This window comes from Lampetra planeri, chromosome 45 (genome assembly GCF_965212315.1).
Source record: "Lampetra planeri chromosome 45, kcLamPlan1.2.h2, whole genome shotgun sequence".
Classification (NCBI taxonomy): Eukaryota; Metazoa; Chordata; class Hyperoartia; order Petromyzontiformes; family Petromyzontidae; genus Lampetra; species Lampetra planeri.
Window position 1 is genome coordinate 2,478,189 of NC_136151.1, and position 23,905 is coordinate 2,502,093.

At 46.0% G+C, this 23,905-nt stretch overlaps 2 protein-coding genes and 1 non-coding gene across 4 annotated transcripts; 2 read left to right on the top strand and 1 right to left on the bottom strand.

Moving 5' to 3' along the window:
* The first annotated feature begins 1,711 nt into the window (after nt 1-1,711).
* LOC144733186 (tripartite motif-containing protein 14-like) lies at nt 1,712-3,229 on the top strand. Its single transcript, XM_078614978.1, has 3 exons — nt 1,712-1,715; nt 2,564-2,764; nt 2,914-3,229. Exons 1-3 carry the CDS (start codon nt 1,712-1,714, stop codon nt 3,066-3,068), a joined length of 360 nt encoding a protein of 119 aa, XP_078471104.1. The 3' UTR covers nt 3,069-3,229.
* Nucleotides 3,230-6,430: 3,201 nt separating this feature from the next.
* TRNAA-UGC (transfer RNA alanine (anticodon UGC)) lies at nt 6,431-6,502 on the top strand. Its single transcript has one exon. It is a non-coding gene; the product is annotated as a tRNA-Ala (tRNA).
* Nucleotides 6,503-8,432: 1,930 nt separating this feature from the next.
* Nucleotides 8,433-23,626, bottom strand: LOC144732984 (E3 ubiquitin/ISG15 ligase TRIM25-like). 2 transcript variants are annotated; one of them, XM_078614658.1, is made up of 7 exons: nt 22,592-23,626; nt 15,074-15,169; nt 14,609-14,842; nt 12,880-12,902; nt 12,162-12,277; nt 10,349-10,515; nt 8,883-9,079 (listed from the first exon to the last, which is right to left on the bottom strand). In XM_078614658.1, exons 1-7 carry the CDS (start codon nt 23,147-23,149, stop codon nt 9,005-9,007), a joined length of 1,269 nt encoding a protein of 422 aa, XP_078470784.1. In that variant the 5' UTR covers nt 23,150-23,626; the 3' UTR covers nt 8,883-9,004. The 2 variants fall into 2 exon arrangements, with proteins under 2 accessions (XP_078470782.1, XP_078470784.1); XM_078614656.1 differs by lacking the exon at nt 10,349-10,515 and having other exon boundaries at nt 8,433-9,079; nt 22,592-23,616.
* Between the last annotated feature and the right edge of the window lie 279 nt (nt 23,627-23,905).

Sequence of the window (23,905 nt, forward strand, 5' to 3'; positions counted from 1 at the left end):
GGTGCATACGCATGATTGGAAACCAGGCGATAAGGCCTGGCTGCATTGTCCACATGCACCGTTGGCTACGTCCCCCAAGTTGTTGAGACCTTGGAGGGGACCGGTGGAAATTGTGCGGGTTGCACGACCCCAGAGTATACAGATTAAATGGGGGAAACGCCGTTGGTACGTGCACCCCTCCCGACTGAAGCCCTATGCGGCACCGTGTGACCCCGTTCTGTGCCGTGACGACCGGGCGTGTGATGTGACCGTCGACTCGGGGAGGGAGGTGTCGCAGGCTGATCCTCACGTGTCTCCACCTGACCCACCCCCAGGTGCCTCGGGCTTGACGGCTGCTGACCGTCGAGAGCCTGAACCCCGGGGCACGCACGGGTCCTCGATGCCTGGCCGATGTCTTCCTGAACCGCCGGCACCACCGGACGTTCAACCGCGTCTGGTGCCGTACGACGGACCGGCAAGGCGGACTCGGGCTAGGTCTCAACAATTTTCATGAAGACGTTTTTTTCTCTACACCGAGCTCGCCCGGTGTTCCCCTCTGCCGGGGTAATGTCCCGTTGTAGGGACGCTCGGAAGAAGAAGGGGACACTGCACGAGTCGAAAGAAAAAAAAAAAAATTCCATTTATTTTCCTTTTTGCATACACATTGCTATTGTCACTCGCCGGTTTGTATATATTGTTCTATTGTCGCGGTGGCATTGGTTGAGGGTTGCGGATGGTAGTGTTCGCGTCGTGTTGTGTTGTTAAGTTAGTTGTTGTTCTTGTTGTTGTGTTGTGTTACGGGGCACACAGGGCGGTTTGTATATTTTTATAGCAGCCGGGTCGGCTGCGAGCTATGTGGTAGGGGGTGATGTAGTGGTGGTATTGACGTGCGCCGACTGTGACAGTGATGGATCACGGGGCGGCGCGGGGTGCGGGGTTGGGCACGCGTTGTGGGCGTGGTGTGGACGCGCGCGCCGGGAGTGACAGATGACGGGGCGGCGCGGCGTGGGTGGTGAGGCACGATGAGATGTGGGAAAAGAGGATCGTAGCCAGCGCCCGGCGATTGGTCGAATAAGTGGGTGCTCGCAGCGACGTCCGCAGGTGGGGTATAAAGGGGGACGCGCGAGAGCACTCGAGGAGAGTTACCCAGTTGAAGACCCGAAGACGGAGCTGAAGACCTAGTGCCCCGAGACCCCTAGTCCCGCCGTCCTTGTGGGGACCGGGGCCCTGTGTGGCTCGGAGGCGAGGCTGTGGGACCCGGGGTCCGACGCCCCCGTGGGTCGGGCTGGGGACCCACAGTCGAGACGGATACCCCGGGCAGGGAGTGTCCCGAGTAGCTCAGTGGCGTTAGTCGCCGAGTAGCTAAGTGGATGTTGGTCATCCGAGTAGCTCAGTGGGCGTTAGTCGCCGAGTAGCTAAGTGGGTGTTTGTCACCCGAGATACTAAGTGGATGTTGGTCATCCGAGTAGCTCAGTGGGCGTTAGTCGCCAAGTAGCTAAGTGGGTGTTTGTCACCCGAGATACTAAGTGGGTGTTTGTCACCCGAGATAGCTAAGTGGGTGTTTGTCACCCGAGATACAAAGTAGGTGTTAGTCACCTGTAAACGAGTTTGATAAAATAAAGAGTGTGTTACCCGTGAAGTCGTCTCCCGCCGAGTTACTACATTACAACATCCATTGTACAGCATGGTGTTGATTACTGACTGAGCAGCGATGAAACTGGCTAGATCTGGGATGGGTGACCACCACGCATAGGCAGTGCCACTTTAGGCTGCGGGACTCTCTTACCTACCAATTAACCGATGTTTATTTTACCAGGTATAAGGCCCACTGAGCTATGTAGTTCTTGTTCGGAAGCGACCTGGATATCACAAATGATAGCTTGACGAAGTGGCTGATATTATCACGTGGATATTTATAGTAGCAGCCAAATACTCTAAACTCACGTTTCTAAATGTGGAAGGAAAAACCGAAGGACTCAGAGAGCTTTAGGCATCACACATTTTTAATTAAAAACGTTAAACTATCTTTGCGGGGTGGGCAGCAGAGGGCAGTGCAGCGTAAACCATTGTTGTACTGTACCTCTATGCTTCTACGTTTATGATCCCCTCGTTTAACCAACGCGCACTGACAAGAGCGGTGAAATATGGTCAAATAATCCCCATGACCAGCATGGTGTAGGGAGGTCCTCATCCAGTAGTGTACACGAGTCGTGTTCATAAAGAGACACAAGAGTGGCATTAACATCGTGGTACTGGCGTCATCACCGATGTTCATTACCACTGCACCCCCCCCCCCCCCCATGGTGATATTAGTGTCTTTAATCATTAGTACACATACTAGTATTCGTTAGTATTTGTATACTCATACTAATATTCATTAGTATTTGTGTACACACACTAGTATCATACACGTTATAATCAGTGAAATTGTTACATATTGATGTATTATGTATTGCAGCATTATTACAATCAATGGTAATACAACACACAGTGTGTATGTCCACGCTACGTGCAATGCTCATGCTGCTACTGGGCACGCATTGCTGTGACTTATGTGCGAGCGTCGTTGCTGTCGTCATCACAGATGGATGCTCACCGACTCTGGACACAAACTCAGCCCACGACCGCCTCCAGATTTCCTCGGATCTCAGAACGGTGACGGTGAGCCGTGTTTCCCAGGGTCACCTCCATCACCCACACCGGTTTGATTACTGGGACCAAGCCCTGTGCCGTGAGAGCTTCTCGTCGGGTCAGCATTACTGGGAGGTGGACATGGGGTGCATGGGTTGGTAGTCGCGTATGCGACGATCCCACGGAGAGGTTGGCGTGCTGAGTGCCTTCTGGGAGGGAGTGACGTCTCCTGGAGTCTGCAAAAAGATGACAGCAGATTTTCAGTGCGGCATCGCGGGGTAGAGACCTCACTATCGGTGCCAGAGCCTCCACGGAGAGTCGGGGTTCATCTGGACTGGGACGGGGGGCTCCTGTCATTTTACGGCGCCGACTCCATGACGCTGTTACACTCGTTTCACCAAACCTTCGTTCAGCCCCGACATCCTGGGCTGCTGGTGGGGTATAAAGTGGGTGACTAGGTGAGGATTGTGGATCTGAGTGGTGCGTCCTGAGAGAGATGAACATGAAGACCGTAGAGAGAAGACACCATGAAGCACGGCGCTCGCCACCATCGGCACTGTTACCAGCAGTGCCAGTCCAGTGACTGGGTGATGGGTTATTATTTGTTTCTTTCGGTTAAGTCACGTCTAAAGATAAAATAATAAATTAAATTAAATAATAGAATACGACGTTTCGATTGCAACACAAGCAATCATCATCAGGTATAATGAAATAGCGACATAAAATCTAACCAGAAAACTATAGACATATTAGCAGATGGATATCACCAAGATACATAGAGAGAGCAACACAGGTAACAGAGAGAGGTGGTCGTCTCTGTGGGGTGGCCTTAAATATATTTAGACGTGACTTAACCGAAAGAAACAAATAATAATTCCTGCAGTCACGAAAGTTCTAAAATTAAGATTGAATCACTTCTACGGGGAAGTTTTAAACTTATCTTATTTTTTCTCTCTCTCTGACTACTTGTTCTCTCTGCCTGTGTCCTCTCTTTGGAATGTTCACACTTACATTCTAACTTAGCAATCTTTGAAATACGTAATCAACCAGGCTATGCGTTAATTGTGTTGACCGACCCTCTGTGTTGTATTACATTACATTTCGATATTTTACTAGGTTATTTAATTTTAGTGTGTCCTCCTGATTTTCAGGCTTCCTTGCCGTGTCATCGCACTTGCAGCACCACATTTTGTTGTCCACTCATTGATATGCTAATTTTTTCTCTAAACCCCCCTCCCTCTCTCTGCGTCCGCCCTCCTCTGTCTATTTAAGGCCACCCCACAGAGACGACCACCTCTCTCTGTTACCTGTGTTGCTCTCTCTATGTATCTTGGTGATATCTGTCTGCTAATATGTCTGTCTATAGTTTTCTGGTTAGATTTTATGTCACTATTTCATTATACCTGATGATGATTGCTTGTGTTGCAATCGAAACGTCGTATTCTATTATTTTATTTTATTTATTATTTTATCTTTAGACGTGACTTAACCGAAAGAAACAAATAATAATAATGGGTGATGGGTGTCAATGGTTCGGAGTGCGTGCTTCTCCAGCAAAAAAACATCCTCACAGCCTTTCTAGGGGGTGATAAAATAAGATCCACTCTTTGTGAAGCAACCGTGGATGTATTCATCCTGCCAGAGGAGTGTGATTATAGTGTACAGGTGCAGTGATTAGCAATGGTAAACTGAGACGTATTCTGAGACGTGTTTATAAACTGGTAGTGTAATGAATTGTGGGAGATATACAATAATGTACATTTTTAAAAGCATGTGTCACATGGTACAAATAACTCCCAAGGGAAAATACAATGGTGAGGGTGTAGTCCACCTGTATCGGGGAAGGGGGTTGTGGAAAATCAGGTTCTGGGAGGCAGGGAGGACAGATGGAACCACGTGTACAGAGTAATTGAAAATTATACAGGTACGAACAATGTCCACACTGCCCACCAGGGATTTTTTGTCTGACTGACTGTCGTGCATAAATATATAATATAAACAGCTCTTTGATTGGTGGAGACCTCCTGCCGGGTACGGAGAGGGGAGGTGGCTAAGGGAGGAGGGTCAGGGGAGGAGCCTAAGGAAGGTGGGAGTCCGGAGAGGGGCCTGAGGGGGGGGTGGTCAGAGGAGGGGCCTAAGGGAGGGGGTCAGGGGAGGGATCTAAGGGAGGGGGGGGTCAAGGTAGGGGCCGAAGGGAGGGGGGGGGTCAGGGGAGGGGCCTAAGGGAGGGGGGGGGGTCAGGGGAGGGGCCTAAGGGAGGGGGAGGTTAGGGGAGGGGCCTAAGGGAAGGGGTTAAGGGGAGGGGCCTGAGGGAGGGGCCTGAGGGAGGTGCGGTAAGAGGAGGGGCCGATAGTTAAGGGGGCTGGCTACCTGGCTGGCTGCCGGCGTGGTGGGGGATGTAGCTCAGAGCGCACGCTTTGCATGTGTGAGGTCCTGGGTTCAATCCCCGGCATCTCCATGTCGGAAGCTTTTATTTAATTCATTTTTCCAACAAAGGTTGAATTCCAAAATCAATTGGCTGTGTCAATGTCCCTGTAATAGGGGTGCACATGAACTCTCGTAAATATTACCCTATATGAACGATACCTTCGGATTAATTTGTGTTGATTTCAGGAACTTGCTATTTGTATAACTGGCGATGCACACAGTGATTAAATGGTTTACTTAAACATTTGGAGATGAAAACAAGTGCTTAAAAGAATCCAAAACACTCTTTTTTATTTCCGAATTAAATAATTCCAAGAATAAATAAATTGGGAAAGCTTTATAGAATCCATCCACATGTATTCTTGTTATTTATTTTTGATTCAAAGAAATACGTTTTGCTTGGACTCTGTGCAGACTCGATGTGGACACGTCCCAGGGCCAACAGGAGAGTGAGTGGGGTGACGAGGGAAAGGAAGAAGCTGATGACGAAGTTTCACCCCGTACCTAGGTGGAACTGCGCCCAGGTAGAACCAGAATGGGGATGTAGCTCAGTGGTAGAGTGCACGCTTCGCATGTGTGAGGCCGTGGGTTCAATCCCTGGCATATCCACGAAGTGACATTTTGCCAGTGGCCAATTTTATTCAAAGGAATATGCATGGCCTGCACAAGACGGCTGCTTGTTTCATTCGTTACGGTTGCTGAGCACAGATCCAGAAGCCCAACATGTCATATTAACAGCACTACTATCAAAGTTGTAGTCGATAAGAATTTACATATTTATGGAAATTAGCAAGGTTATTAGATTTGATATCGAAGCATGGACTTCCAAATTCGAGCAGCGCGTGGAAGAAGCCGAGAGAAAAGTGTTGTGACCTGCCGAGTGGTGGTCGAACGGAGTGGGTGAGACGAAAATCAGTCTGGAGTCCTCATCGCTGAAGGATAACTCAACGAGTGGAATTATATCAGGATACTTGGGAAATTTTCTTGAAAACAGTAGAGGTAAATTATGCCTAGGTAATTGAATGGGAAATCAAATTGTGATTTGAAGAAGAAAGATGATCGTTGAATTTTTACCAAAACACTAAAGATCCAGATGGGACTCAAACCCACAATCTCCAGCTCCAGAAGCTGGTGCCTTATCCATTAGGCCACTGGGCCATATTCATCTAGCCCTGTGTTCTTTGTGATGACCCCTAATGTGGATGAGATGTCACTTTCATGGTCCTCAGAAGTAGCCCAGGTAATGCTTGCTTCCATGTGCCGCTATCTAACAACCGGGAAAAGGAACAGATCTGGGAGATTTCCGAGTAGATTATTCAACTCAGGCCATGACCCCAATAGCCCCCTTACACAACGAGGTCACGTTACTGGGTTCAGACTCAGTCAGCGTGGTGGGGATGTAGCTCAGTGGTAGAGCACATGCTTTGCATGTGTGAGGCCCTGGGTTCAATCCCTGGCATCTCCATGTTGGAAGCTTTTATTTAATTTATGTTTCCAACAAAGGTTGATTTTCAAAATCAATTGGCTGTGTTCCATGTCCCTGAAATCGGGGTGCACATAAACTCTCGTAAATGTTACCCTGTATGAACGATACCTGAGGATGAATTTGTGTTGATTTCAGGAACTTGCTATTTGTATAACTTGCGATGCACACAGTGACCATTTGGAGATGAAAACAAGTGCTTAAAAGTATCCAAAACACTTTTTTATTTCCGAATTAAATATTTCCAGGAATAAACAATTGGGAAAGCATTATAGAATCTATCCACATGTATTCTTCTTTGAAAATCCTTTATATTAAGTTCGCTTGCTTGCTTGCGTGCTTGCGTGCTTGCTTGCTTGCTTACGACCGTGCACATCTTTCGGTCGTTTTTTAACCCACTTCCCGTGATCCAATCGAGCTGACATTTTGCACACAGACTCGTTGTGCGTGACAATTAATTTTCGTGAAATTTTTTTTCCAAAATTTGACACTGTTTAGGGAAAAAAATTCAATATTTAATTACCAATTGCTTAATGGTGGCAGACAATCATCTGACCCATAGGTGGCAGCCATCTCAAGCCAGAGGAAGAGAGGACTCTAGCCGCCCGTTTCATGATGACGCAAATGTTGACTAACCACATGGCATGAAATCCCTGCCCCCACGCTGTACAATGGAGACTATTTATAGAGCAGTTAAATTGAAGCCGCCAGGTTCTTGAAAGTGGTAAAACGGGTCAAAGCTAGTGCCCTCGGGAATATACGGGGCATGTCAAGAGGTGATCTTACATAAAAGGATTTATAGTGAAAAACTTTGTTTTTACGGGTTAATTTTTTAAATCCTTTATATTAAGTTTGCTTGCTTGCTTGCTTGCGTGCTGGCGTGCTTGCTTGCTTGCTTACGACCGTGCAAATCTTTCGGTCGTTTTTAACCCACTTCCCGTGATCCAATCGAGCTGACATTTTCCACACAGACTCGTTGTGCGTGACACTTAATTTTCGTGAAAAAAAAAATTCCTAAATTTTACACTGTTTAGGAAAACAAAAATATTTAATTACCAATTGCTTAATGCTGGCAGACAATCATCTGACCCATAGGTGGCAGCCATCTCAAGCCAGAGGACGAGAGGACTCTAGCCACCACGCATATAAAGGATTTAGAGTGAAAAACTTTGTTTTTACGGGTAAATTTTTTTCTATTTCTTTCAAAGAAATACATTTTGCTTGGACTCTGTGCAGACTCGATATGTACAGGGCCCAGGGCCAACAGGAGAGTGAGTGGGGTGACAAGGGAGAGGAAGAAGCCAATGACGAAGTTTCACCCCGTACCTAGGTGGAACTGCGCCCCAGTAGAACCAGAATGGGGATGCAGTTCAGTGGTAGAGTGCATACTTCGCATGTGTGAAGCCCCGGGTTCAATCCCTGGCATCTCCACGTAGTGGCATTTTGCCAGTGGCCAATTTTACTCGAAGAAATATGCATGGCCTGGACAAAACGCCTGCTCGTTTTCATTCACTATGGTTTCTGAGCACAGATCCAGAAGCCCAACATGTCATCGGGTCAGCAATGAACAGCACACCAATCAAAGTTGTTGCTGATAAGAGTTAACATATACAGGTAGGAACAACAGTTCCACACTGCCCACCAGGGATTATTTGTATGTCTGTCTGTCGTGCATAGCCACGCCCTCGATTTGTATTTCAGAGAGCGCTTCAGCAGGCTCAGCACCACGATCGCACGAATGCGCTGTCCAACCAAGTTCCTACCTGCCCACTCCGAACGAACGTGTTTTCTTTTTTTATTTATACATAAAAATGTGCTTGATATTGGCTGTATGTAGGATTTGGGTCGTCATATTCAATTAATGTACAGTGATGTGGGATGCAAATAGCATGCATGACAATATAAACCGAAATTATTATTTATACTCTGTATTTTATTGTAGAATCAATGATACAAGCAATATAATGCGCTTTTTGTACGTGTACATTTATACTTTTTTTAATGTTGATCTCTCTCAGGACGCATGACTCAGATCCATAATTCTCGCAAAATTACCAACTTGACCGCCCACCCGCAGCCCAGGATATAAAGGCTTAGTAAAGATGTGGTGAACCGAGTGTAACAGCACCATGGAGTCAGCGCTGTAATACGACAGGAGACCCGCGTTCCAGTCCAAATGAACCCCGACTCTTCGCGGAGGCTCCAGCACAGACAGTGGGGTCTGTACCCCGCCATGCCACACTGAGTATCTGTCGTTATGTTTCCTTAGACTCCAGGAGACGTCACTCCCTCCCAGTAAACACTTGGCATCATCACCTTTCCGTGGGATCGTCCCATAGGCAACTCCAATCCGACACCGCTGCACATCCCCCACGTCCACTTCCCAGTAGTGCTGACCCGATGAGAAGCTCTCGGAGCACAGGACTTGTAAATAGGCCAACTCGTGTGGGTGCTTGCGGCGACCCTGGGAGACATTGGTCAATGTCACGGTCCTGAGATCCAAGGAAATCTGGAGATTGTTGTGGGCTGAGTTTGTGTCCAAAGTCGGTGAGCATCCATCTGTGGTGACGACAGCGGTGATGGTCACACAGCAGTCACAACAACGCGTGCAGAGTATCAGCATGCGCATTGCACGAACCGTGTACAAACTCACATTGTTTGCTGTATAATAATGTTGGTTATTGTAATAATGCAATAAATAATACATAAATACGTAACAAACGCAGAATTATTAAAACATGTATGACAAATGCATACTATAAATGTGTACACAAATATTAACGAATACTAGTATGTGTACAGAAATACTCACGGATCCTCATGTGTACACTAATACTAATGAAAACCAGTATGTGGGCACAAACGTATTTCTTTCAGCACGAGACACGGTCTTCAAGGGTTTCCTTCACTCCTAGCATCCTGAGCTCCGGCGTTTCCCCATTATAAATCCCTCAAGACCCTTTCTCGAATGTTCCTTGACCCACTTTCCCTACAGCCAATCCCCTTCCACACTCCATAACGGATCCCAACTCTCCGCCCCGTCAATCATCCTCCGTTTCCTGCCATTTACATTTGTGTTTATCCTTCAATCCCTTCAATTTCCCTGCCTCTAACCAATCATCTTTCATACCCGTTAAGTACCAATCAGAGGGCTTGTTTTTACCTCTTTATTATCCCTGTCACGTGATGTCCACCACGTCGGGTGAGTGTCGTTGGTAATGATACAATCTCTACACAAATTCAATGGAATACTGGTATGTGTACACAATACTAATAAATATTGGTATGTGTACACAAATACTAATGTATACCAATGAATCATACTAATATCACCATGGATGTGTGTCCAGGAGTAATGTACATTGTGATGTTTCCCGCACCACGATGTTAATGCTACTCTTGTAGCATCTCCAGATAAACACGACATGTGTACAATAGTCACCACAACCTCACACAGTAACATCCACATACAGAAATGTTGTTACTCTACTGCTGGATGAGGGCCTCTCCACGCCGTGCAGGTTATGGGGTTATTTCACGATACTTCACCACTCTTGTCAGTGCACATTTGAGAAGGTGGGGATCATAAACGTAGAAGAATATAATTACAATACAATAATGGTTTATGCTGCACTGCCTTCTGCTGCCCACCCTATAACCCTGCAGCCGATAGCACCTGCTATGCATGCTTGTTACCCATTCCAGCACGAACCAGGCTCAGCCCTGCCTAGCCAGGAATCAACCCTATGTTGTGCAGTGAATCAACCCCTGTCCCACCGCTCCCCCAATGTGTATACAACAGTGATTATAATGGCACGTGTACATTACCATCTGGGTATATGTGTAGTGGCTCAACGCGCGCGTGTTTGATAACGGCTGCATGTCCGCGCTTGGCAACCGGGGGAGGCGGTTGGGGAGCGTCGAGAGCAGCCAGGGGAGGGATGACCGTGGGGCAATTAAGGGAGGATGTGGACCGGAATTGAAGAGACCGGTACCTGTCAATCAGAGAGGGATCTTCCGGTCAGAATGTTCTGGAAGGGTCGCGAGGGATATATAAGCCCAGGCTAGCTAGAGTATTCCTGGGTGGGAGTAGTCCTGTGTGGACTTGCGGAGGCTAGCGGTAGAGACGCTAAGGGCGTGAGCGAAGTCCGTATGTCGGCACACTTAATGCCGCAGCTGCCGTGGTATCGACCCGCTGAGACAGCGAGACACGGCAGCCGACAGGGATGAGGAAAGAATTGTAGGGAGTAGGATTGGGACGCGGCGAGTGAGAGCACGAACGAGCCACGGACGGCGAAATCTCGGCATGCTGAACCAAGTGTTGTAGAACCCGATTGTAATAAAGTGGCCCGGGAGGCAAGACAAGAAGTCGTCTGCCTCAATTTACAACACTACATATGAGTACACTCAGTTTAGTCACGTGTACTCTTGATGTCATAGTGTTTTAGCTCTTAACTCACAGCTATGCTTCAGTGTGCCTTTCTGAGCTTTTGGCATCTTTCTTAAAATTAAACAAAAACTATTACCTATAAGGCCCACTGAGCTATTTAACTCTTTTGCAGAAACGGCCTGGCTATCACAAATGATAGCTCAACGAATTGGCTTATCATGTGGACATTTACAGCAGTAGCAAAATATGTAGTCTGAACGTGTGATGTTGATTCTAAATGTAAAGGGAAAACCCGGAGGACCCGGAGAAAATCCACGTGTCCACGGGGAGAGAAAGAGACACAGACTCCAAATGTACAGCAGGCATCAGGGATTTGGATCGAACCCACGACCTCCAGGTATACCAGGCGAGGCAATTAACATCTCGCCACTGTAGCATCCCAATTAAAGTCCAGAATCCACCAATGCATGTATTGAAGTCCTAGTTGTGAAGACTGCATTAGTGATGATGATTCTATCACATTCAGTCTCCACCCTGCTTTTCTTTCTATTTCAGTGGTTTAATCCCAGTCATCTCTAACACCACGCACTCTGCACTGTGAGAGTTGTGCCCCGACAATAATAATTTTAACTTGTTCTGAACACCTGCAATATGCGACGTCTTTGGCTCACGTTAATCCTGTGTCCAACTTAGCAGCCAGCACCATCACCCTCCTCTGCACCCCACTCCAGCCTACGTGACAGATGCTCCCCAGAGGGTGCCCTACAGTCACGGGTGTCGACATTAACGCAGTGACTCTGTACGGTGATTGCGCTCCCGAGACCACGGATCGGCAACCCACGGCTCCGGAGACGCGTGCGGCTCTTTAAGGACTGCTCCTTGACCAGGTGCATTGTGGCTCTTGAAATATTGAGGGGTTTTTTAACGAATTCTAAAAAATTGCATCTTATTGTTATTTTGACTGTCGACCCCTGATTTAGACGGTCACCATTTTGCTCTCAAGGAACACTTTTCCCGCTGCTTGATGCACCTCTTGATGATTGAGGCTTTCGTTGTTTTCTCCGAGTTTTCACCCATCACCTGAGTAACTGCGTTTCTCACTGAATCCACCTCAGGTTTCTCCCTCCCAAGATGGCAAGTGCTTTTGAACTCTCACCTGGCTTAAATACACGTCACAGGCCTGCCTTGTCGTGCTGATCTTATGTCCGCAGTGAAAGTGCCTACAGCTATCAGTGAAGCAGAGAGACCTACACTCAAAAGCCAGGAGATTCGTTTGGACGCCTCCCACTGAGATGACCTTTGCGAGGTTCAGTCGGCTGGAGACGTGGGCAGGGTCATTCTGAGTTCCCTGAGAGACAGAGCACCGCCTGCACTCACAGCACGGGACACACAAAGTCTAATGAAGGTCAATATCTCTCTATACACACCATGGGACAAAGAGTCGAATGAGGGTCCATGTCTCTCAACACATAGCACGAGACACACATAGTTTAATAATGATCCATGACTCTACACACTGTACAGGACACAGAGAGTGATGGTGCTTTCGGAGTCATGGTCCTTCTGTACGCTCCCTCCTCCAGACAGCTGGTTCTAGCTCCACTGCATTGAAACTGCGATTATTGAACATGTAGCCTTGGATGCTCAATAAACCTCACAGAAATTCCTCAGTAATTGTCCTTTTCTGACCAAACACTGGGATTAATAATAATTTTGGAGTCATTCACTCATGGCCATGGTTAATATTCGTGGAAAATGTAAATATACACAATGTTGTATGGTATGAATTAGATATGCATTATTAATAGTTAATTACGAGATATGCATGAATCACATTTGGTTCAAGAGGTAATACATATAAAATACAGGCGACATACAATGGCACTTATTTGAAAGCACATCACGCCGTTACTGATTTGTCCATCAGGTGGCAGACAGAGCTCGAATTTGAGTTTCGATTGATACTGACCTGAGACGCACATGCACGGCATCCTGAAAAACACAAACCCACATTTTACATTAACATTGACGATTAAAACATATTCTCCATCAGTTAATTAACAAATACCTGTAAATGGAGGAAGGTGAAAAACGGTTTGGTTTAACTGGACACATACAGACCTATAAGAATAGGGTTTTCTTACTCTTTGGTTCTTTCGGTAAAGTCACGTATATGAAAAAAAGATAAAAACTAAAATGAAAATATAAATAATAATATAATAGAAATAAATACATCGCGACGTTTCGATTGCAACACAAGCAATCATCAGGTGTGACAACCGCAGCAAGAATATTTTTTTTACTGAAATGGGAGTTAAGAGGGTTTATATAAGTCAGAGAGGGCGGTGGGGGGAGAAATGAGGAGAGGAGGAGCACCGTGTGTGTGATTGAGACTGAGCAGGTGGGGGGGGGGGAAGTAGGCGGGGCTGTAAGTACCCGATGTTAGGTGCGGAGAGGAGAGCAAAACGGCTACATGATTGCCGTCAAGACAGGTACTAGCGCTCAAAACAAATAGCTGCACTGCTGAACGCTGAGGATATAATTAACTCGGTAAAATAGACTAGTAACCCGGTAAATAAGATGGAACTATGAACTGTTAAATTTTACTTGGTTAATAACATCTTTCCAATGATTGCTCAAATTGTATCCATCTTCTCGGTTGAAGTTATGTCTATGTTTATATATCTGGATGGCTTCATGAACAAATCTCTGATGGTAGCCAGACGCCTTGCAGAGCACCTTGGTCTCGGAGAAAACAATGTCATGCGAGCCCACAGCATTATAGCAATGATCAGCAACGGCGGAGGAATTAGTTCTGCCGTGTTTCAGATCTGACTTATGCTCGCGGATCCGGTCAGAGACATGACGTTTTGTTTTCCCAATGTAACAATCACCACAGATGGAACTTAGTTTGTAGAGTCCAGGGTATTGCAAGTCAGGAATGACATTCTTCACAGATGGGATTAGATCACGGATTTTGTGTACTGTACTGAATCGGACCTAGATCTTGTGTTTGTTTAAGATTTTGGCAATCTTTTTGGTAGTGCCTGCTATGTATGGTAACGTGATGGTTTTGATCGGCGTCTCCATCTACTTGACTTTACCGAAACAACCAAAGAGTATGGATCCTTGCAGTCACGAAAACTTCAAATCTAGAATGAATAGGGTTTTTCCCCTTTTTTCTGGCAACAAAACTGAAACCTTCTTACTAGGAATCATGTCTGCTTTAACCACAATACTTGTGGTCAGAATGCAAACAAAAACACACACTCTGATAATATATCCATTGTCCTTGAAACTGATTGGTTCACACCAGAGAGAGCTTTCTTTTGAGCCTCGTCTCAAATGGTGCTAGACCAAAGAACCAAGAATATGATGTTTTGTTGCCAGAAAAAAGGGGAAAACCTATTCTCATATTTTGGTACTGGCAAAGGAGGTCCCATGATGCTTAAATAATGTTGAACAACTCATGTATTTGAGTTTTGAATATGGTATGTTCCACTGGACAAGTCCAGGTCTGAATGTTACAATTAAGCAAACCTGCGTCTATTTATGGACAACACATTTTCCTCTCGCATCGAAAAATACTGAAATAAAATTGCCCACAATGTCAATGTCTCACAGAGTAGTGACCCTCTACTAGCTGTAGATAAACCGTCTGATAAACCAAGACTGTGAGTGAATAGAGGTGGGGCCACCTGCAGGAAGGAGAGTGGGTCCTGCACGGTGAGGGCAGCGAGCAGCTGGTTGATCTCCTGCTCCAGGTCCCGTGCTCTGCTCTCATAGCGAGTTATGGCCGCCTGGATCCGGGACAGCACGGAGCGGCCCTCCTCGTCCACACGCTCCAGCGCCTCCCTCTCCTCCTCCCTCAGCTGCTCCCTCCTGCGCTCAAACTCTCGGCTGATCCGCTCCTTGGTCCCACGCAGAGACTCCTACGCAGAGATATGATGACGCATTGTAGAATCGCTCATCGTTCATCACGGTGCGACGTGACATCATACATCATCTCCACACCGCTGTCTCCATACTCTGTTCAAGGAGGCAGTAGACCTAAATTATGACAGCATGGGGAAAATGTAACACATCAATGATAATAATTCAATTGAATACAATTCACAAGCGAATTACAGAAGGAGTCGTGAAGCTGCCGTCTCTCTCTGTACCTGCACGCGCCGGTAGTCGTCCATGAGTGACTGAGTCTGTGACGCTGCCGTATTTTTGTTTTCTTCTCTCCATGTCGTCTCGAGTCTGAGCTCCTCCTGCGTGGGGTAGATGAACAAACGTGCTCAGTACTACATCATCAGCATCATCCGCAGTGGCCAATGCCTCTCCACTGTTCGATAGACAAGTAAATAAAATCTGTTGTTAACATATATAGTAGAAATTAGAATCTTACAATGTCTTATTTACAGTTTTAGGGTCAATGACACGCACATCAAATGCATTCATTTGATGCAGAGCTTTAAAGATATTACGCTGTAAAGTACTCCATGTTATTAAGCCCAAGTAAGCAATTACATAGATAACGATATGATACACTTATAAAAACAAAAAATACTGTAAGAATAATTGTTTTAAATATATTTTTCTACAACACATCAGCCTAGGTTCAATCTAGCTTAACTCTGCTGATGAGACACTATATTTTCCAAAGATGTCAAGCCCGGTCCAGAGCTTGCATATATTGAATCAATGCTGCTTAATTTTCCAGTAAAATTAAACAACCATAATAGAGGTTTTTTGTGTTAGATCGCCTGATGAAGCTAGTTGTAATTATTGGCGAAACGTCGTACTCAGATTGTAATTTTTGTGGCTTGACTCTCCAACACACTGGTGTGCTGTACTAGTGGCAAATTGGCATGGTCTGTTTACGTGACAACCCTTACTAGTTGGTTGTGTCGGGTGGTGGCGGGTCTTAACGACACATTTATATATTTACGCGATCTAACCCAAAAAAAACTATATTATGGATGATATTGGTCACGAAAGCCTACGTGTTAAACTGAAATTAAACGAGTTTAAAATCACCTGTGTACAGTTCTTTTTAAATACATTGCCTCAGGTTAACCGTTGGTACTCCAAAGGCTGTATAATGTTAGTGAAAAGGTTAAGCCCCTATTATGATTGGAAATTCAACAATGCTTTACATTTTAATACGTGCTTTGGGTTATCATTGCTTTACATTTTAATACGTGCTTTGGGTTATCATTTTGACCACAAGTATTGTGGTTAATGCAGACATGATTCCTCGTAAAAAAAAGTTTTCAGTTTTGTTGCCAGAAAAAAAGGGGAAACATCCTATTCTCATTTAAATTCAATGATTATTGTAAAACATGGCTTACCGTGATTTCATAGTTAAACATTAGCACTTAACATTTCTGCAAGAGAGATATTTGCTTTATCAACTATGCTAACCACTCTCAACTATTTACCCCGGAATCTTGTCAATTGCATCTCACACTTGGGGACCTGGTTTTGTTAAATGGCACAAAATTCGAATAACTCTACCTGAGCAACAGGGAGCGTCACACCAGGGCCTAACACCTTGTGACTCTTCTCAACACTTGCTCTCTGATTAATCTGTCTAACCACCAGGACATTGCGGGTGTTACCTTGGATTCAACCCTCTCACTGGATAATCACGTCCTAAACACAGTCGAGGTGTGAAATTATAACCTCGTGGCTTCATGGCAGTTCCCACCGATGCTGCCAGCTGCCAGATTCAGCATCAACTCTTTTAGAGGGCTGCTCAAACTCATTTTGAAAAAAAGGGTGGTTTGCAAACTACCAAGAGTTGTTCGATGTCAAAATACAGTGGCGGCTCCTGCAAAATCTCTCAGGGGGGGCAAATGTCTGGATGATTGATAAGGATAAGGTCCACCCATGCAATGGATAAATTAACAGCTTAAGCATGTAAAGGCAACTTCACTTCTTTAATATTAATGAAAAATAAAGTGACTCTTACAATACATCTTGTTTGTTTCTATCTCACTATTATTAAAATCCACTTAAATTTCGATTTAAAGCTTTCGTGACTGCAGGGATTCATCTTCTTGGTTCTTTCGGTAAAGTCACGTAGAAGGGAAGTAATAAAATAATAAAAATAAAACATAATAAAACAATTCTCACGACGTTTCGGCTACAACGCAAGCAGCCGTCTTCAGGTGAAGAATGAGACACTGCCAAGCTAGGAGCTTATATATAAGCTGAGTTGGAGGTGGAAGAGGAAGAGAGCCTTAACAAAAGAATGTGCATATCAAGAGGAATTTAGCATATTCATGGGAAATGCGTAGGAGGTGGGCGGGGGGGTTTCAAAGTCATATTATGCCCATGCATTATGCAGGATCAGCAGCACCAAAGGGAGGGGGAGGGGTAGCATTAACAAAGGGAGGGCATGTTAATAGTATGTAGAAGCAATGAAACATGTGAATGGGAAAACGGTGGCAGGAGATCCGCAGCGGAGCAAATAATGCATTCCGTGTGGAGAACACAAGATACACAGTTAATGCCAGTGAGTGGACTGCGGTCTGAAAGTCACCATAAACGTGAACAACAATCAGTTAAGATCCGAAGTGGTTTATTACGTCCTTCCAATGATTGCTGAGCCAGAATCCATCTTCTCGGTTGAAATTGTCTCTGTGTTTGTATATGTGGATCGCCTCATGAACGAATCTCTCATGGTAGCCAGATGGCTTGCAGAGAACCTCTGTCTTGGAGAAGTCAATGTCATGTGAACCCACTGAATTGTAACAGTGATCTGCCACGGCTGAGGTGTTTGTCCTACCGTGTTTCAGGTCAGCTTTATGTTCACGGATGCGGTCCCAGACATGTCGTTTGGTTTCTCCAATGTAACTGCTACCACAGAGGCAACTTAGTTTGTAGACGCCAGGGTACTGTATGTCTGGAACCACGTCTTTTACAGACGGAACCAGATCACGGATTTTATGTACTGTGTTGAATCATACCTGAATCTTGTGTTTAATCAGGATTTTGGAGATCTTTTTTGTGACCCCAGCAATGTAGGGTAAGGTGATGGTTTTGAAAGGCTCCTCAGCAGGATCCTTCTTGACGGTTGGAGTGATGGCCTTGCGGATTGTGTAGTCGGAGTAACCATTAGCCTTAAGAGCTTGGCGTACGTGTTTGAGTTCACTGGCAATGTGTTCCTGGTCGGAGATGCATTGGGCTCTATGGTATAGAGTCTTGATGAGGGAGTTCTTCTGGGATGGATGGTAGTGGGAATCCGGTTTTAGGTAGGCATCCGTATGGGTGGCTTTCCTGTAGACAGAATGGCTCATTGAACCATCAGGTCTCCTTTTAATTAGGACATCCGAAAAGGGTAGCTTGCCATCTTTTTCGACTTCCATGGTGAATCTGATGGCTGGGTGTATGGAATTGATGTGGTTGAGAAATTTGTCTAGAGCAGGCCGGCCATGTGGCCAGATGACAAAAGTGTCATCTACGTACCTCTTCCATAAGGTCGGGTGTAGAGTGGCAGTCTGGATGGCGTCAGTCTCAAATTTATCCATGAAAATGTTGGCTACAACCGGAGATAGGGGGGAGCCCATTGGGGTGCCCTCAGTTTGCTTGTAGAAGGTTTCATTCCAGGTGAAGTATGTATTGGTTAAGCAGTGTCTCACCAGGGGGGATACCCCAGCATTTAGTTCTTGATGAACCAAGTCTTCAATGATTGCGATGGTGTCAGGCACAGGAACCTTGGTGAACAAGGAAACCACATCAAAACTGACAAGCAGGTCGTCTGGGGACAGGGAAATCCCCTTGATTGTCGATACCAGGTCAGTAGAGTTTTGTACCGCAGAGGTGGTTTTTCCAGTGAAAGGCCGTAGGATTTCAGACAAAAAACGAGCCAGTTTGTAAGTGGGGGAGTTGATAGTAGAGACAATGGGATGAAGAGGTGTATCTTCTTCATGTATCTTTGGCAAGCCGTACAATCTTGGTGGCCTGGCTGCAGAAGGTTTCTACGAGAACTGTTTGGTCTGATCAATTAATGCGGTTGAAGCAGAAATGATTTTGTTGGTTTTGGTGACGAGGCTGTTGGTGGGGTCTCTTTTTATTTTTGTATAGCTGCCATCGTTGAGTAGTTCTTGAATTTTGTTGTTGTATTCAATTTTGTCCATGATGACAGTGGCATTGCCTTTGTCGGCTGAGAGGATGACAATGTCATCCCTCTTTTTTAATTGAGCTAATTCAAAACGCTCATCTTTGCTGATGTTGCTAGCTGGCATCTTAGCGTTTTTGAGGGTTGCAGAGATTTCAGATCTTGCTACGTCTGCAGCGATGTGACTCAAGCCCTTGAGAGCTACATCTACTCGAGCAAGTATATCATTAACTGGTATGTGTCTAGGTGTGACTGCAAAGTTTAGTCCTTTAGCTAAAACGGATTTCAGACCTTCAGAAATAGGACTGTTACTGCGATTAATTACGACTTTGTTAACATCTAGCTTTTCAATGCGTGGGTCCGGTTTCTTGTTTGAGAGGCGGTTGAATTTGGAAATCAAGTTGTCCTTACATTTAGTCGACATAGCGGCAGTGCCTCTTCAGCTGCCGCTATGTCGACTAAATGTAAGGACAACTTGATTTCCAAATTCAACCGCCTCTCAAACAAGAAACCGGACCCACGCATTGAAAAGCTAGATGTTAACAAAGTCGTAATTAATCGCAGTAACAGTCCTATTTCTGAAGGTCTGAAATCCGTTTTAGCTAAAGGACTAAACTTTGCAGTCACACCTAGACACATACCAGTTAATGATATAATTGCTCGAGTAGATGTAGCTCTCAAGGGCTTGAGTCACATCGCTGCAGACGTAGCAAGATCTGAAATCTCTGCAACCCTCAAAAACGTTAAGATGCCAGCTAGCAACATCAGCAAAGATGAGCGTTTTGAATTAGCTCAATTAAAAAAGAGGGATGACATTGTCATCCTCTCAGCCGACAAAGGCAATGCCACTGTCATCATGGACACAATAGAATACAACAACAAAATTCAAGAACTACTCAACGATGGCAGCTATACAAAAATTAAAAAGAGACCCCACCAACAGCCTCGTCACCAAAACCAACAAAATCATTTCTGCTTCAACCGCATTCATTGATCAGACCAAACAGTTCTCGTTGAAACCTTCTGCAGCCAGGCCACCAAGATTGTACGGCTTGCCAAAGATACATGAAGAAGATACACCTCTTCGTCCCGTTGTCTCTACTATCAACTCCCCCACTTACAAACTGGCTCGTTTTTTGTCTGAAATCCTACGGCCTTTCACTGGAAAAACCACCTCTGTGGTACAAAACTCTACTATTGACAATGAAGGGGATTTCCCTGTCCCCAGACGACCTGCTTGTCAGTTTTGATGTGGTTTCCTTGTTCACCAAGGTTCCTGTGCCTGACACCATCGCAATCATTGAAGACTTGGTTCATCAAGGACTGAATGCTGGGGTACCCCCCCTGGTGAGACACTGCTTAACCAATACATACTTCACCTGGAATGAAACCTTCTACAAGCAAACTGAGGGCACCCAATGGGCTCCCCCCTATCTCCGGTTGTAGCCAACATTTTCATGGAGAAATTTGAGACTGACGCCATCCAGACTGCCACTCTACACCCGACCTTATGGAAGAGGTACGTAGATGACACTTTTGTCATCTGGCCACATGGCCGGCCTGCTCTAGACAAATTTCTCGACCACATCAATTCCATACACCCAGCCATCAGATTCACCATGGAAGTTCAAAAAGATGGCAAGCTACCCTTTTTGGATGTCCTAATTAAAAGGAGACCTGATGGTTCAATGAGCCATTCTGTCTACAGGAAAGCCACCCATACGGATGCCTACCTAAAACCGGATTCCCACCACCATCCATCCCAGAAGAACTCCCTCATCAAGACTCTATACCATAGAGCCCAATGCATCTCCGACCAGGAACACATTGCCAGTGAACTCAAACACGTACGCCAAGCTCTTAAGGGTAATGGTTCCTCCGACTACACAATCCGCAAGGCCATCACTCCAACCGTCAAGAAGGATCCTGCTGAGGAGCCTTTCAAAACCATCACCTTACCCTACATTGCTGGGGTCACAAAAAAGATGTCCAAAATCCTGATTAAACACAAGATTCAGGTACGATTCAACACAGTACATAAAATCCGTGATCTGGTTCCGTCTGTAAAAGACGTGGTTCCAGACATACAGTACCCTGGCGTCTACAAACTAAGTTGCCTCTGTGGTAGCAGTTACATTGGAGAAACCAAACGACATGTCTCGGACCGCATCCGTGAACATAAAGCTGACCTGAAACACGGTAGGACAAACACCTCAGCCGTGGCAGATCACTGTTACAATTCAGTGGGTTCACATGACATTGACTTCTCCAAGACAGAGGTTCTCTGCAAGCCATCTGGCTACCATGAGAGATTCGTTCATGAGGCGATCCACATATACAAACACAGAGACAATTTCAACCGAGAAGATGGATTCTGGCTCAGCAATCATTGGAAGGACGTAATAAACCACTTCGGATCTTAACTGATTGTTGTTCACGTTTATGGTGACTTTCAGACCGCAGTCCACTCACTGGCATTAACTGTGTATCTTGTGTTCTCCACACGGAATGCATTATTTGCTCCGCTGCGGATCTCCTGCCACCGTTTTCCCATTCACATGTTTCATTGCTTCTACATACTATTAACATGCCCTCCCTTTGTTAATGCTACCCCTCCCCCTCCCTTTGGTGCTGCTGATCCTGCATAATGCATGGGCATAATATGACTTTGAAACCCCCCCGCCCACCTCCTACGCATTTCCCATGAATATGCTAAATTCCTCTTGATATGCACATTCTTTTGTTAAGGCTCTCTTCTTCTTCCACCTCCAACTCAGCTTATATATAAGCTCCTAGCTTGGCAGTGCCTCATTCTTCACCTGAAGACGGCTGCTTGCGTTGTAGCCGAAACGTCGTGAGAATTGTTTTATTATGTTTTATTTTTATTATTTTATTACTTCCCTTCTACGTGACTTTACCGAAAGAACCAAGAAGAAAAATCCACTTAGTTTCTTTTATTAAAAATTTCACTAGGTGGCGACAAATAACATTGTTGACTGAAACGTGCTTACGTATGATGACGTAAGCACGTTAGTGCAAGCCCTCCCGGAAGCCATAGAGAATGCATTGCAGCGCCCGCCTTTCGAAAAAAAACATCTTTGAATGTAAGTCTATGGGACCACACGGGGCGATTCTCAGCCAGAGTGAAATCGCCCAAAAAGAGGCGGTACTCCACAGAACCGGACATGACGCTGATTGGACTATATCCAGAGGCACAGTAACGGCTGAGATTGGTGGTGCGTCGCCCAATCGCCCTAATGAAGAAACCGCGCCTGTCAAAATATCGAACCACCTAAAAGGTGGCGTTTTCCACGAATTTACTTCTGGTGTTAAGGGGGGTGCAACGGATCACATGGAATAAACGGGACAGCTAAATTTGATGATCGCTACGTACAAAGCGCAGACATTGTAAGATGAGGCTCACTTTTATTTTTTTACACTTAATAACTATGGCTATTATTGATTCAATATACATTGTAATTGATCTGTAAATTCGCGCGAGTGTTGCAGAGGGCAGTGTTGGCCGCGACCCCATCTCTGTGCTCCGGTCTCTGAGTAGCTCCACCTTCCGTGCCTCGTGCGCGTCCTCCACGCTGCTGAACTTGTGTCCCGCGTGCTCCCCCACGATGGCGCAGCTCGTGCAGACCAGGCACTCGTCCTGTGTGCAGTAGAACTCGAGACGCTTCTCGTGCTTCTTGCACTTGCGAGCTTCCATGTTGACACCCAGCTCCACCAACTCATGGTCTTTGAACCTCGCGTTCTGCAGGTGACGCTTACAATGGGACTCGCAGAGGGACGTCTCGCACGTCAGGCAGCTTCTCACAGCGGGGACTTCACCGTCCAGACAGCTGTCACAGGAAACCTGCGGAGCCGCTTTCACCCCCACGCTGAACTCCTCCACGAGGTTAGCGAGCGCCACGTTCCTGCTCAGCTGCGGCTTCTGCTCGAACTTGGCTCGGCACTGGGGGCAGAAGCAGCGCCCGGCCACCTTCCACACCTTCTCCAGGCACCGCAGGCAGAACGAGTGGCCGCAGCTCAGCGTGGACGGGCAGTGGAAAGCGCCCAAGCAGATGGAGCAGCTGAGCTCATCAGATACTGCAGCAGCAGCAGCTGGGGTAGCCATGGTTCTGCTCGTCTCGGCGAGTGTTTCAGTGAGTGTTTTAGCGTCTCATCGAGTGTTTCAGCGAGTGTGTTAGTGTCTCAGCGAGTGTTTCAGTGAGTATATCAGCGAGTGTCTCAGTGTTTAAGCGTCTCAGCGAGTGTGGAGATCACAGAATGCTGTACGATCCAAACAGGAAGGGTGAAAGTGAAACCTCACAGCGCAGTTACTAACAGGAAGAGGGTTGGGCGCCCATTCCGGGAAGAGCAGCGTCACCAATTGAATCCACCCCACACTCAAGCAAGCAAAAAGTACAGCAATGAAGCGAAGAAATTTAAACTAAATGACAATAACTGTATAACGTGGGGAATTTAAGGTACTGCACAAAGATGGATCAGCGTCAAATCTAAGCAAAATTTGAATTTTCCCGCAGCACAAATCGGCTCGGGGAGATGACCTCCAGATGGTCACAGCACAAACGACACAAACTACAGAAACAAGAAACTGATATCGGTGATTCGCGACCGATATGGTTACGGGATTCGCCAGCGCCAATCACGTGACCTTGACTCTCCAGTTTCATCCCTCCCTTAACCGCGTGCTGTCAATCAACTTTTGATTTACAGTAATCCCTCGCCACTTCGCGGTTCAAGTTTCGCGGCCTCAGTGCATCGCGGATTTTTCGAACTGATTTAAAGGCCTCATTATACCTGTGCAGTAACACCATCATCATTCATCATCACATTCATCGAACTGCACAGGTCTGTCATCGTCGTCATT

Coding starts and splice junctions, on each gene's coding strand:
- LOC144733186 (XM_078614978.1), top strand. Junction 2,765..2,913: donor GGTGGACATGGGGTGCATGG/GTTGGTAGTCGC, acceptor TATCGGTGCCAG/AGCCTCCACGGAGAGTCGGG.
- LOC144732984 (XM_078614656.1), bottom strand. CDS start 23,149: ATGGCTACCCCAGCTGCTGCTGCTGCAGTATCTGATGAGCTCAGCTGC. Junction 14,843..15,073: donor ACGACTACCGGCGCGTGCAG/GTACAGAGAGAG, acceptor ATCTCTGCGTAG/GAGTCTCTGCGTGGGACCAA. Junction 12,903..14,608: donor ACCCACTCTCCTTCCTGCAG/GTGGCCCCACCT, acceptor TGTGTTTTTCAG/GATGCCGTGCATGTGCGTCT.